Source organism: Trichomycterus rosablanca, chromosome 24 (genome assembly GCF_030014385.1).
Source record: "Trichomycterus rosablanca isolate fTriRos1 chromosome 24, fTriRos1.hap1, whole genome shotgun sequence".
NCBI lineage: Eukaryota > Metazoa > Chordata > Actinopteri > Siluriformes > Trichomycteridae > Trichomycterus > Trichomycterus rosablanca.
The window spans coordinates 6,565,604-6,578,600 of record NC_086011.1 but is presented as its reverse complement, the minus strand read 5'-3'; the positions used below and the strand labels follow the sequence as shown (position 1 = coordinate 6,578,600).

Here is a 12,997-nt window from a genome sequence, read left to right as displayed (position 1 = left end):
TCTTTAGCAGCCCTTTCTCACAGGTGTCGTCAGCAAGTTTCCACATCAATCAACCTGGATGTTCTCTGGTTTTCCAGCCTCCAGACTGCCCGGCCATGGCAACACGCTGTCCTCGGGCATGAGCAGTCTATTCAGACTATTTTTTTATCAGAATTCCACTGAGCTCTTCAGGACTGAGTCTGTAGGCCACACAGGGAAAGAGTAGGATTTGAGGCTATTTTATTTCATATCTTTAATTGGAATTGGACAGGCACTGGGGTTTACATATGTAACAGCACTGCTGTGAGGACCACAGTTCCACCACTCCTAGAGACTCTAAGAAGTCATCATAATCTTACGGTAATCCAGTTTCCTTTTTTGCTTTTTAAATGGTCTTAAAAACACAAATCATTTTAAAATAATTACTTTAAAATTGGTTTATTGGAGTGTTTACACCCAATAACATCTTAAATCCATGTTAAGGCCATTTGGGGTATGTTGTATGTATTTTGAAAAACAAGTATAAGAGTATAATTCATTTAAGGAATTAGAATGAGCCTTAAATAGGGCAGTTTTAAGATCATATTTTGTGTCATGATTGCAATTGTTACTACTTTTATCTTTAAAAATAGTAAAGCATTAATTAAGTTCAGACAATATTGCAGACAATAAGTAAGCCTTATTGTCTTACACATTAGCTTTCTTGACCAAATGGGTACAAATTTTGAGCATTTGGGCATTTTTTTACACAAATATCCAGCAAGTAAATATTCAGTTGTCCAGATGTGTGTGCTGGATCAACCAAAACAGACACTACGTCTGTCTGTGTCTCTTTCTAAGGCTGCTGTCTTTATTTTCTCTAAGCACTATGCCTCAGGTCCCGTCTCTGGAAGGTAGACCCAGTTCACAGCGCTACACTTGTACCAAGGTCCTATTGGCTGAGGGTGGGGAGACGCCCTTCACTGAGCACTGTCGCAACTATGAAAACAAATACCAGGTAAAATAGTCTGTACAATATCAACACAGCATCATTTCTTTGATGGAATTGTTGCATGGTGTGTAGAACATTCATTTTAGACTTTGACCAAGCAGGTTGGGTCCATATACTGCTTTCAAAGTGGATATAGTGTATTTGTTTACAGTATTTTTCTTTACCAGTCCAGTATTGGTGAGCTGACAGGAATAAATTCTAATGCTTACTTCTGCTGCGGTAGCCCATTCCTAAAATTGGAGGCTTTTTCTGTTTACCACAGTTGTGAAGTACTGTAGTTATTTGAGTATTTGAGCTTTCTTGTCCATCCAAACCATTCTGGTTGTTCTTGTCTGACCTCTTTCATCAACAAGGCAGAACTGCCACTCATTGATGTAACTTCAGAAACTGCTATGCATTTAGCAGACTTAAAATGTGACTGAATACAGTGTAACTGAGGATTAAGGGCCAATTATCGCAATTGGAGGTGGGGATTGAACCTCAATGAATTAGTGAATCCTCTCATCACTAGTGCAGTACATTAAACACTGGTACTGATGTCAAGCTGTTGGCCAGGCATACCCTGGATGGGACGCCAATCCATCTTATGGCTTCAACGATAAAAATCACCCCCCCCCCCCTTTCCCCAGACAATGCCAATCAGGTCTGTGTAGGCACCTGGCCAACTAATAGTACTGTTGAGATTTGAATGGGGTACTAGCGTAAGCCTGTTTTAACCTAAAAAAAAACACCTAAATTTGTAATTGATTTATACATTCATATGTGCCCAGAAATGTACATTCATGTGTGTAACCTTTGTAAACCAGACTCTTCATACAGAGATCCAAACCTTGAAGGATCAGATGCAGGAGCTGCACAGAGACCTGACCAAGCATCACTCGCTCATCAACACTGACTCCATGGAGGAGATTCTGGAAAGATCTGTGCACATCGATGAGCAGATTGCAGCCCAGTATTCTGCCATGCAGACACTGAGGACCATGTTTGAAGAGGTGAGCCTGATGCCGTAGTTCTCATGTCCTCTGGCAGTCTTGGCAACCCATCAATTTGTCAGTTTGTGGCTTGTCCCTTGTCGTAGGTCCTGTCCATGTGAGCTTCCCTTGCTATTTTGGAGATCAGGCCATCTGGCCATAGCTGTTATCGAAGTCCCTCAGGTCTTTATGCTGATCATATCTGCTTTACTCAATACTTAACAATGAGTAACAACCATGAGCCCAACATTTAGTATACTGACATGAGCAATTATGAAACGGGCATCGCCATGAATTTGTTCATCCTAAAACATACCCTATATTATTTATGTGATTAGTATAAGTATGTATTAATTTGCATTGACGCTTGCCTCTAAAAGACAAAGTTGACCCAAATTGGCAGAAGTCATATTTGTTTACCAATTGGAGGTGCCTGGGGTACCAGGGTAACATAATAAAACCAGCCCTACTGCTAATATGGGGCATCAAATGCTGATTTTTCATTTAAAATGTCAGAAAACACAGAATAAGGTTAGGACAGGATGTATTGTGTCATCTTGAAGACATTTTCCAAGGGATTTTAAATGTTCTGAATGTTTGTCATGTTGAATGTGTGGAATTATCTTAAAGACATTTGCTTTTTGTGTAACCATTGTCATTTATCCAAAGGCCGGCAAAATGTCTTCAAGATAATATCAGATGTATTTCACCACACAATGGCTTCATCTCAAATTGTATAATTATTTTCTCAGATATGGGAGGAGACCTTTCAAAAATTCACAACTGAGCAAGAGATCTATGAAGGTAAGATAAACTGCCTATCATTTAGCTATCACGCTTCTGCTCATCCTGAAGCTCTGAAATGACCTCAGTGTATCTTCTAAAGTGTTGTTTATTTTCCTATCTCAGCACAGCTTCATGATCTACTCCAGCTGAAACAGGAAAACTCCTACTTGATGACTATTGCACGGCAGATTGGACCATATATACTGTCCATTGCGAAAGTGAAAGAACGCCTCAGTCCCAGGTATTAAACACGTTTATTCACTTTTATTTCTACGAGACAGAAGCTATTTCATGTTGTCTTTGGTTTTCCTTAAAATATAATTTGTCCACATGGGGGAAATGCTTTAATACTGACCATTTGTGTTCTTACTACAAAGTTTTGCATCTTTGGATGGAAGTTAAAAGAAATCATATATTTTGCCATGTTTTTATTTTGTGTCCATTCAGTTCTGTAGTTTTGTGGTTTTTATGCACTCTCTCCTATAAATAGTTGTTTACTCCACTTACAACCATGCTTATCCACTGTTATATATGCTGTTGCACCTAATAAAAGTAAACAGATTAACAATAGAGACAAAAACAAGAGCAGAACAAAAATTGGTTAAGGCTTGGGCTTTGATTGCTTTTACAGTACTTGAAAAGCAGGGCACTCCCTATAAACCTTACCTCCAATCTCATGTAATGTAGCACTTGATTTTTGGAGTTGGTCTTACTGTACTCTAAATTACAGAAAAGGACTGTTAATTATTAAAATGACAGTTAATTAAGTGATAATAGTTAAAAAAATATTATTATTAAAATAAAATAAGTTATAGTTATAATTATTATAAAAAATAGTTCACATTTATTATAAATGTGAGCTCATATTTATTATAAAAAATTGTTCATATTTATAATAAATATTTTCATATTATAAAAATTAGTTCATATTTATTATAAAAATTAGTTCACTTTTATTATTAATATTAGTTCATATTTATTATAAAAAATAGTTCATATTTATTATAAAAAGTAGTTCACATTTATTATAAAAAAACTTCACATTTATTATAAAATTAGTTCACATTTATTATAAAAGTTTGTTCATATTATACAAAAGTTCACATTTATTATAAAATAGTTCACATTTATTATAAAAATTAGTTCACATTTATTATAAAAGTTTGTTCATATTATACAAAAGTTCACATTTATTATAATGTGAACTATTTATTTTTATAATAAATAGTTCACATTTATTATAAAAATTTGTTCACGTTTATTATAAAAATTTGTTCACGTTTATTATAAAAAAGTTTACATTTATTATAAAAAAAGTTCACATTTATTATAAAAATTAGTTCACATTTATTATAAAAATTAGTTCACATTTATTATAAAAAAAGTTCACATTTATTATAAAAATTAGTTCACATTTATTATAAAAATGTTCACATTTATTATAAAAAAAGTTCACATTTATTATAAAAAATAGTTCACATTTGTTATAAAAAAAGTTCACATTTATTATAAAAATTAGTTCACATTTATTATAAAAATTTTCACATTTATTATAAAAAAAGTTCACATTTATTATAAAAATTAGTTCACATTTACTATAAAAATGTGTTCACATTTATTATACAAAATAGTTCACATTTATTATAAAAAAAAGTTCACATTTATTACAAAATTAGTTCACATTTATTATAAAAAATTGTTCACATTTATTATAAAAATTTGTTCACATTTATTATAAAAAATAGTTCACATTTATTATAAAAAAAGTTCACATTTATTATAAAAATTTGTTCACATTTATTATAAAAAATTGTTCACATTTATTATAAAAATTAGTTCACATTTATTATAAAAAATAGTTCACATTTATTATAAAAATTAGTTCACATTTATTATAAAAAATAGTTCACATTTATTATAAAAATTAGTTCACATTTATTATAAAAAAAGTTCACATTTATTATAAAAATTAGTTCACATTTACTATAAAAATTTGTTCACATTTATTATAAAAAATAGTTCACATTTATTATAAAAAAAAGTTCACATTTATTACAAAATTAGTTCACATTTATTATAAAAAATTGTTCACATTTATTATAAAAATTTGTTCACATTTATTATAAAAATAGTTCACATTTATTATAAAAAAAGTTCACATTTATTATAAAAATTAGTTCACATTTATTATAAAAAATTGTTCACATTTATTATAAAAATTAGTTCACATTTATTATAAAAAATTGTTCACATTTATTATAAAAATTTGTTCACATTTATTATAAAAAATAGTTCACATTTATTATAAAAAAAGTTCACATTTATTATAAAAATTTGTTCACATTTATTATAAAAAATTGTTCACATTTATTATAAAAATTAGTTCACATTTATTATAAAAAATAGTTCACATTTATTATAAAAATTAGTTCACATTTATTATAAAAATAGTTCACATTTATTATAAAAATTAGTTCACATTTATTATAAAAAAAAGTTCACATTTATTATAAAAATTTTCACATTTATTATAAAAAAAGTTCACATTTATTATAAAAATTAGTTCACATTTACTATAAAAATTTGTTCACATTTATTATAAAAAATAGTTCACATTTATTATAAAAAAAAGTTCACATTTATTACAAAATTAGTTCACATTTATTATAAAAAATTGTTCACATTTATTATAAAAATTTGTTCACATTTATTATAAAAAATAGTTCACATTTATTATAAAAAAAGTTCACATTTATTATAAAAATTAGTTCACATTTATTATAAAAAATTGTTCACATTTATTATAAAAATTAGTTCACATTTATTATAAAAAATTGTTCACATTTATTATAAAAATTTGTTCACATTTATTATAAAAAATAGTTCACATTTATTATAAAAAAAGTTCACATTTATTATAAAAATTAGTTCACATTTATTATAAAAAATTGTTCACATTTATTATAAAAATTAGTTCACATTTATTATAAAAAATAGTTCACATTTATTATAAAAATTAGTTCACATTTATTATAAAAAAAAGTTCACATTTATTATAAAAATTTGTTCACATTTATTATAAAAATTAGTTCACATTTATTATAAAAAATAGTTCACATTTATTATAAAAATTAGTTCACATTTATTGTAAAAATTAGTTCATATTTATTATAAAAATTAGTTCATATTTATTGTAAAAATTAGTTCACATTTATTGTAAAAATTAGTTCATATTTATTGTAAAAATTAGTTCAGTAATGTATGTTATGTAATGCATGTAAAATGTTTTTGCAACTGTAGATTTTTTGGTTAAGTGATGTAGTGTGTGTTAGGTTTCAGAAGTCAAGAGAAAACGAGGATGAGCGCACTGAGACCATGTTACAGATCTATGTGGACAGTACAGTAACCACAGAATCACAGCACAGGTAAAATTACACTCACCAAGCACTTTATTAAGTTCACATGTCTGGTACTTATTAATCATTTTATATAGTGTTTATATGTTGTTACAATTAAGTTTACAGCTGTTAAATATTTTTCCTTTAGAAACTACTAATGCTACTTGTTTTCTTTTCTCACCAGTAGTGATGAGAGCTGTTTAGCCATGTACAACTGGAAATCAAGCAGAAATATGAACGCTGTAGGCTTAAAGCCTGATGAAGCACCACAATCACTCAGCACCACTGGCAAAGCATCCAACACAACAAATCAGAGACATCGTTTCTTAAAGAGCTGCCATTCTCACCCAGCATGTCAATCCAAAACATGAAGTTAGCATAAACAGTGACTTCCAGTATGATTCAGCACTTTAGCATGAAGAGATACACAAAAATACAAAGGTTGTTATATAAGGAGCTGTTATTGGATTATTATGGTTCTTACTTCACTTTTTAGGATTGAATGTAGAAATAGACATGTTAATGACTATCAGGGGTGGCACGTTGGCTAGGTGGGTAGAACTGTCACCTCACAGCAAGAAGGTCCTGGGTCCGATCCCCAGGTGAAGCGGTCCAGGTTTGCATGTTCTCCCCGTCTCTGTGTGGGTTTCTTCCGGGAGCTCCGGTTTCCTCCCACAGTCCAAAGACGTGCAAGTAAGGTGAATTGGAGATACTAAATTGTCCATGACTGTGTTTGACATTAAAATCTTGAACTGATGAATCTTGTGTATTTTGTGTCCATTTTACTGTAGTAATAAAAAAGAAAGGGTAAGGTTTTTTTAAGAGAAGGGAATGTATCTTTAGCCTGTAGGACATTTCGGTGAGTTATCCGTCTGAGTGAACGTGATGAATGGTTCCTAAAAGAGGAACTCTTGTAAAACACTGTGTACTGATCATGGCTGTCAGCACCCTCTTTAAGTAGAGCCAAAAGTAAAGAGGCTATAACTTTCATTGCACAGCTGTCACCACCCTCATCATTTTCTCACTGCCCCCCAATCAACGCAGTCCAGAACCGGGGCTGATCAGAAACCGTTCTTCCCTTACAATAGTTTCTGGAGTTTACACAGAATGTGTGCAAAAAGAAAAAAAACATCCAGTGAGCATCAGTTCGTAGACCAGAAACATTGAACATGAAGCTAAAATATTTTCTTCTCATATTTTATATGATTTTTGGGTGAAAATTAGGAAAAAAAACTCGAAACATGTGAGCAGAGCCAAGAACTCAATCAAAGCCAGAGCTCATGTGGCTCAAAAGAGAAACCAGCTTCTTGTTTATTTACATGCTCCTGTAATGAGATGAGTGTGGAACACCTGTTTTAAATTAGCTACTTCAGCGCTTTATTATGTGTAACTGCTTTTAGCCAAGCAGGTAACAAATGAGCTGCCATTTTTAAGGAGCACAAAAGAGGTCATCGATAAACGTTCGGCCCATAAATCATCCTGAAGTGGAAGACGAGACACTCAGTGCTGGAATATAAACTCCTCTTATACTCAGTGGGGAAAAGACGATCCCCCCTCACCGTAAGGTTTAGCAACAGCAAAACATTTCTCTTTGTCTCCTCAGCAGCTCACGCGTATTAGTTTATGTCACAGGTAGTGCTGTGGGATGTGCCATGGAGGAGAATTAGGGTCGACTTTTTCTCCCTTTACTCCCTTTGTTACTATTTTACAGTTTTACTAAACACATAGAAAATATTAATCCTTTGTATATAGTTTGCATGTTCTCCTTGTGTCCATGTGGGTTTTCTCAGGGTGCTCTAGTTTCCTCCTACAATTCGAAGACATGCGGTCAAGCCAATTGGAGCTACTAAAATTGCACTAAGTGGGAGTGTGCGTGTGTTTTGCCCAATAAATAGGACCCACCGTGACCCTGACCAGGATAAAGTGGTGGCATAACAGACAATTAAAGAAAGAATGAATTTTGTTTATGTTCTTAAAAACAACAGATGCATCTGGAAGGGTATCAGGCATATAAACAACTAATAATAATAAATGCGTTTGAATTATTTGCTTTGGCGACCCCTAGCGGAAGTAGCTGGAAGTGATCACTCATTTTTATTTTAAACCACCCACGTTGTGCTTAGGGCCAGTATCATTTAGGCTTTTTGGTGCAAAGGAACAAGTTTTATCTATAGTTCTACCCTATAGTGCATCATTTTATTTCAAATCCATCCTGACTAGACTGGTAGTCATTGTTAATGAAAGCCATTCGTATGACATATTACTACCACCACCATATTTCACAGTGGGAATGATGCTGCTTGTCTCATGCACCTTGTTAGATTTCATTCTAACAGACAACAAGACCTACTAAAATTAATTTATTTTTCTTTTTTTTATTTATTTATGCATTCTCACCTTTTCTTCGGATTTAGCAAAGCCAATAAGTCTTCCGCTGCTGGCAATCCCAATTGTCTTCGTGGAGGGTATATTTGCCTGCTCCACGCCCCTTTTGACACGTGCACAGTCCTCAACCCCTTCTTTATCATGAGGCTCAACCACCTCTGAACAGGCGCCTCGGTCTGCTGACCAGGTTCCTTACACAGCGTTTAAAGACCCCACCCACTTAGTCCAGCCTTTTCCCTCCCAGCAGATTCAGTGGCCAGATTTGTCTTCTGAAGGCACTGCCAACTGTGCCCGCTAGATGGAGCCCAGCTGACCGGTAGCAGGGCTCCTTTTCTTTTTATACATAAAATCCCTTTTTAAGTTGGTAGTGGACGTCGCTGATGCATAAGCAAGTCTCAGATTGACCTATTCTAGGGCTAAACCCAGTAACCTGACTTAGGCAGCATGGCTGTAGGTTCATATTATTTTACATTGTATTATGATAGACTGAATCCATTCCTAATGTATGCTCAGTGCTTTGGAGATGGTTCTGTCAAGATGGTGACTTAATTGTGATTTCTTGTGTAGACAGTCTTTCCAGTACTGATAGACCGCCCAAAGATTTGAGCCAGTCTGTGACACGTCATATGATAGTGAATATTGTTTTAAATTTACATCGGATGTAAATATGTGTGAAATACTGTGCATTTCAAACCAGTGGTCCTGTTAACATTGTACATAATGAAGTCCATCCTTAGATTAAACAACAGCCGCTGTGGTGTTATTTTTAAATAACCTTGAGAAATAAATGGGGTCTTGTGTTGCCTTACCCCTCTGTAAGCAGGTAACATTCACATTGTTTGTGAATGTGTGTGTGTGTGTGTGTGTGTGTGGTGTGTGAGGCCATGTTCTGGTAATGGGGTCATCTCTATTTTCAGCAGATCCGGACAGAAGTCGAGTGTATAAGACTCATTAAAATAGCAAACAAAGGCGGATGAGGTGAACAAGCTGCGGTTCTTGGCTCCTTATTGTTATGACCGTTTATTATCCAGGTTTCATGCACAACTCCACCGGGCTCCAACACCTTGCCTGCTTTAATGCTACCCATACCTCCAAAACCGTTTTACTATAGTAATGACCTGCACTGCATCTGGAAACAATGTATTCGCATTAAGGTGGTGGTGTTGTAGATAATACAAGCATTGTAGAAAACACTATGACCATCACGTCATCTGGGTGGATTTTTCCCAAGATTTTGGCATGTTTCTGTGGGAATTTAGGCCCAATCAGTCAAACTCAGGATTGGTAAAGTGACATGTTGACGTCTAATGAAAAGACCTGGCTTCTAATTGTCATCCTAATTGTTCCCAAAAGTGTTAAATTATGGATTAGATGATGGATTAGATACTGGATATACTCGACTAAGTCTGTTCTCTTGATTTTGCTGTCTTGCGAAATGAATTTTTAAATTTAGACTCACTCAGCAATGAACTGGCTTTGATCTCATACAAACACGTTTTCATGCATTAAATTTAAATTAATTCTGCTCACCTGAGAGCCAGCTCGTGTGAAATGTAGTGTTAGCTCTCTCTCTCTTTCTATCTCTATGAAATAATAGAAAGTTGTAAGCAAGTTTGCGAATCCTAAATGTAAAAGTATAATAGAAACAAGTCCTGCTGAAACTATTAACCCACATTCATTGGTACGTTTTTTGCCTGACTTTTAACTAAATGGGCACAAATTCACTCAAAACATTTGTGGAAAGCTTTTAACAGAAGACAACACAGCTGCACGTGATACACTCATATCATTACCACACACTACCTTGTCATTTCCGCTTTGGTGTTATTACTGTACTGAGAATGGTTCACCGGACCAAAGACAAAAAGGAGCATCCAGACTGTTATCAGCAACAAGTCCAAAAGCCAGGGTCTGTCATGGTATGGGGTATCAGTGCCCTTGGCAAGGTCATTTACACTTTTGTGATGGCAGCATTAATGCAGAAAAGTACATTGAGATCTTAGAGCAACATGTGCTGCCTTCAAGACGTCGTCTTTTCCAGGGACGTCCAGCATTTTTCAACAAGACGATGCAAAACCACATGCTGCACACATTACAAAGGCGTGGCTGTGGAAGAAGAGGGTACGGGTACTGGACTGGCCTGCCTGCAGTCCTGACCTGTCCCCAATAGAGAATGTGTGGAGAAATTTGAAATGAATAATGCGACAATGACGACCCCGTACTGTTGCACATCTTAAGACGTGTTTGCAGGAAGAATGGGACATTGAAGAATGACAACATTACAAAGTGGTAAATGCTTTACTGTCCCAACTTTTTTGGGAATGTGTTGCAGACCTGAAATGCAGGATCATGGATGTTTATTAATAAATGAAATGAAGTTAAGCAGATAAAACATGAAATATCTCAGGTTCATCCTGTCTACAATGCAATAAAAGTCAATGTGAATGTAAGAAACTCTGTGTTTTTTATTATTATTATTTGCATTTTCCATGCTGTCCCAACTTCTTCTGATTTATATTTTTCCCTTTTAGCTGTTGGGTCTTTTCAGTTTTCTTTTTTCTATCCTTTTCCATTTTCTGCATGTTAATATGAGCTCATTCTCTTTCAAATCTCTAAAGAGCCATTAAGTGTAGCCGTTACGTATGAGATATGATGCTTTTTTATTATTTCTCTACAGAACTTGCTGAAATGAAATCATGTTCAGATTTTAATTTCTCCTGAAGGGATTCCTAATTAACGCAACATTGAGATTTGTTTTATATTTCTCCAGAGATCATGAAAATTTGATCTATAATATAAATTTAATTTGTTTTTCCTCAGGGTTTGGTGCTCTTGAATGGATTATCGGGTCATTACGTCTTAGAGTAAAACACAGCTTCAAGCAAAAAGCCTTTTCTGATGAATGAATAATGTACAAAGAGAAATTTAGCTTGATTACATTCATGCAGATGATCTTGCAGAAATCTTTAGTATGAATCGTTGTGAATTCCTTTTCATTTCTACATTCTACATTTATTAAATATTATACTGACTCTTATTTCCTTTGTTTAATAATTAACAATATGTTCAATTTATAATTAAACTGTAGGGCTGGTGATGTCTGCTGGAGGCTTTAGGGATCTGAAATGTACACCGATCAGCCATAACATTAAAACCACTCACTGTCCATTTTATCAGCGCCACTTACCATATAGAAGCACTTTGTAGTAGTAGTAGTAGAACTTTATTGTCACTATTACTGTTCTACAATTACTGACTGTAGTCCATCTGTTTTTCTACATGCTTGGTTAGCCCCCTTTCTTGCTGTTCTTCAATGGTCAGGACCCCCACAGGACCACCACAGAGTAGGTATTATTTGGGTGGTGGATCATTCTCAGCACTGCAGCGACACTGACATGGTGGTGGTGTGTTAGTGTGTGTTGTGCTGGTATTAGTGGATCAGACACAGCAATGCTAATGGAGTTTTTTAAACACCTCACTATCACTGTCACAAAAATATATTTAGCCAACAGCGCCCCGTGTGCAGCGTCCTGTGACCACTAATGAAGGTCTAGAAGGTGACCAACTCTTTAAAAGAACATAGTAAGTCTATTTTCAAAACATTTACTTCTTGTGTTGTTATTTAAACTCGTCCAGTGTGGGAAGGGGATTAAAAAAACGTGATGTTGCTGCACTCATTTTAGCGCTAATCATAGCCATGTTATTCATTTACTTTTCAAGAAGCTTATTTTATTAGGAATGCAATTTTATTTTAGATCTCATGATGCAAAAGCATAAAATGCTATCTCATTGTTTCATTGTTAAACAATCAGGTCGAATATTTGGTAAAATATCAAGATGTCCATAAACTTTCGGTGATTTGTCCCTCTTCTCTGGTCTCTGTGTTGCAACAAAGATGCTCATTTCTGTAATAGCTAACCACAGCACCTGTTTAAATAGGTTTTTATTTCCCCTTTCCAAATGTTACCAACCTCAACACCTCTAACCATTAACTTGGAGTTCCACTAAGCTTAGACATAGACTCACATACTCACATACACATCAGCTATTTAAACCCCCTCCTTCATATAATAAAGGTTTTGCAGGGCTCTCTGACTTAGCAAGTGACACTGGAATAGAGGATCTGAGCACTAAGGTTTCTTCAAGACCTCTTGATGTTCTAACAACGAATGTCCTGCCCAAACCTGGGCTCCACAAGACATCTGAAGGCGTTCATATTACCAGCAGGTACTTTAACCTCTGTATGCTGCAAGGTGGAACATACTACAGTTTATCCTGGGGCCTCTCTTACCTTGGTAAATGATGCACATGTACCTGGGTGTCCATATGATCTTGAAGAAAACAGGATTTGTAATACCAGTCGACCTTCTTCCACTGGTTTGATGTCCAGTTGTGATGCCCGAGTGACCAGTGTAGGTGCTTTTGATGGTGGGCAAGAGTTTATACACTGAGGGGCTCAATAAACTAAAGTATTAACACAAATTTGA

General features: G+C 34.3%; 1 protein-coding gene across 1 annotated transcript; it reads left to right on the top strand.

Moving 5' to 3' along the window:
- Positions 1–847: 847 nt before the first annotated feature.
- rnf207a (ring finger protein 207a) lies at positions 848–6,829 on the top strand. The gene is made up of 7 exons (XM_062987187.1): positions 848–976; positions 1,777–1,976; positions 2,049–2,124; positions 2,694–2,745; positions 2,851–2,968; positions 6,060–6,152; positions 6,313–6,829. Exons 1-7 carry the CDS (start codon positions 848–850, stop codon positions 6,494–6,496), a joined length of 852 nt encoding a protein of 283 aa, XP_062843257.1. The 3' UTR covers positions 6,497–6,829.
- Positions 6,830–12,997: the final 6,168 nt, after the last annotated feature.

Excerpts from the sequence above, each read along its gene's own strand:
- rnf207a (XM_062987187.1), top strand. The coding sequence starts at position 848 with ATGCCTCAGGTCCCGTCTCTGGAAGGTAGACCCAGTTCACAGCGCTAC. Across the intron at positions 1,977-2,048 it reads GAAGAGGTGAGCCTGATGCC|GTCCTGTCCATGTGAGCTTC; the intron begins GTAGTTCTCATG and ends CCCTTGTCGTAG. Across the intron at positions 2,969-6,059 it reads AAAGAACGCCTCAGTCCCAG|GTTTCAGAAGTCAAGAGAAA; the intron begins GTATTAAACACG and ends AGTGTGTGTTAG.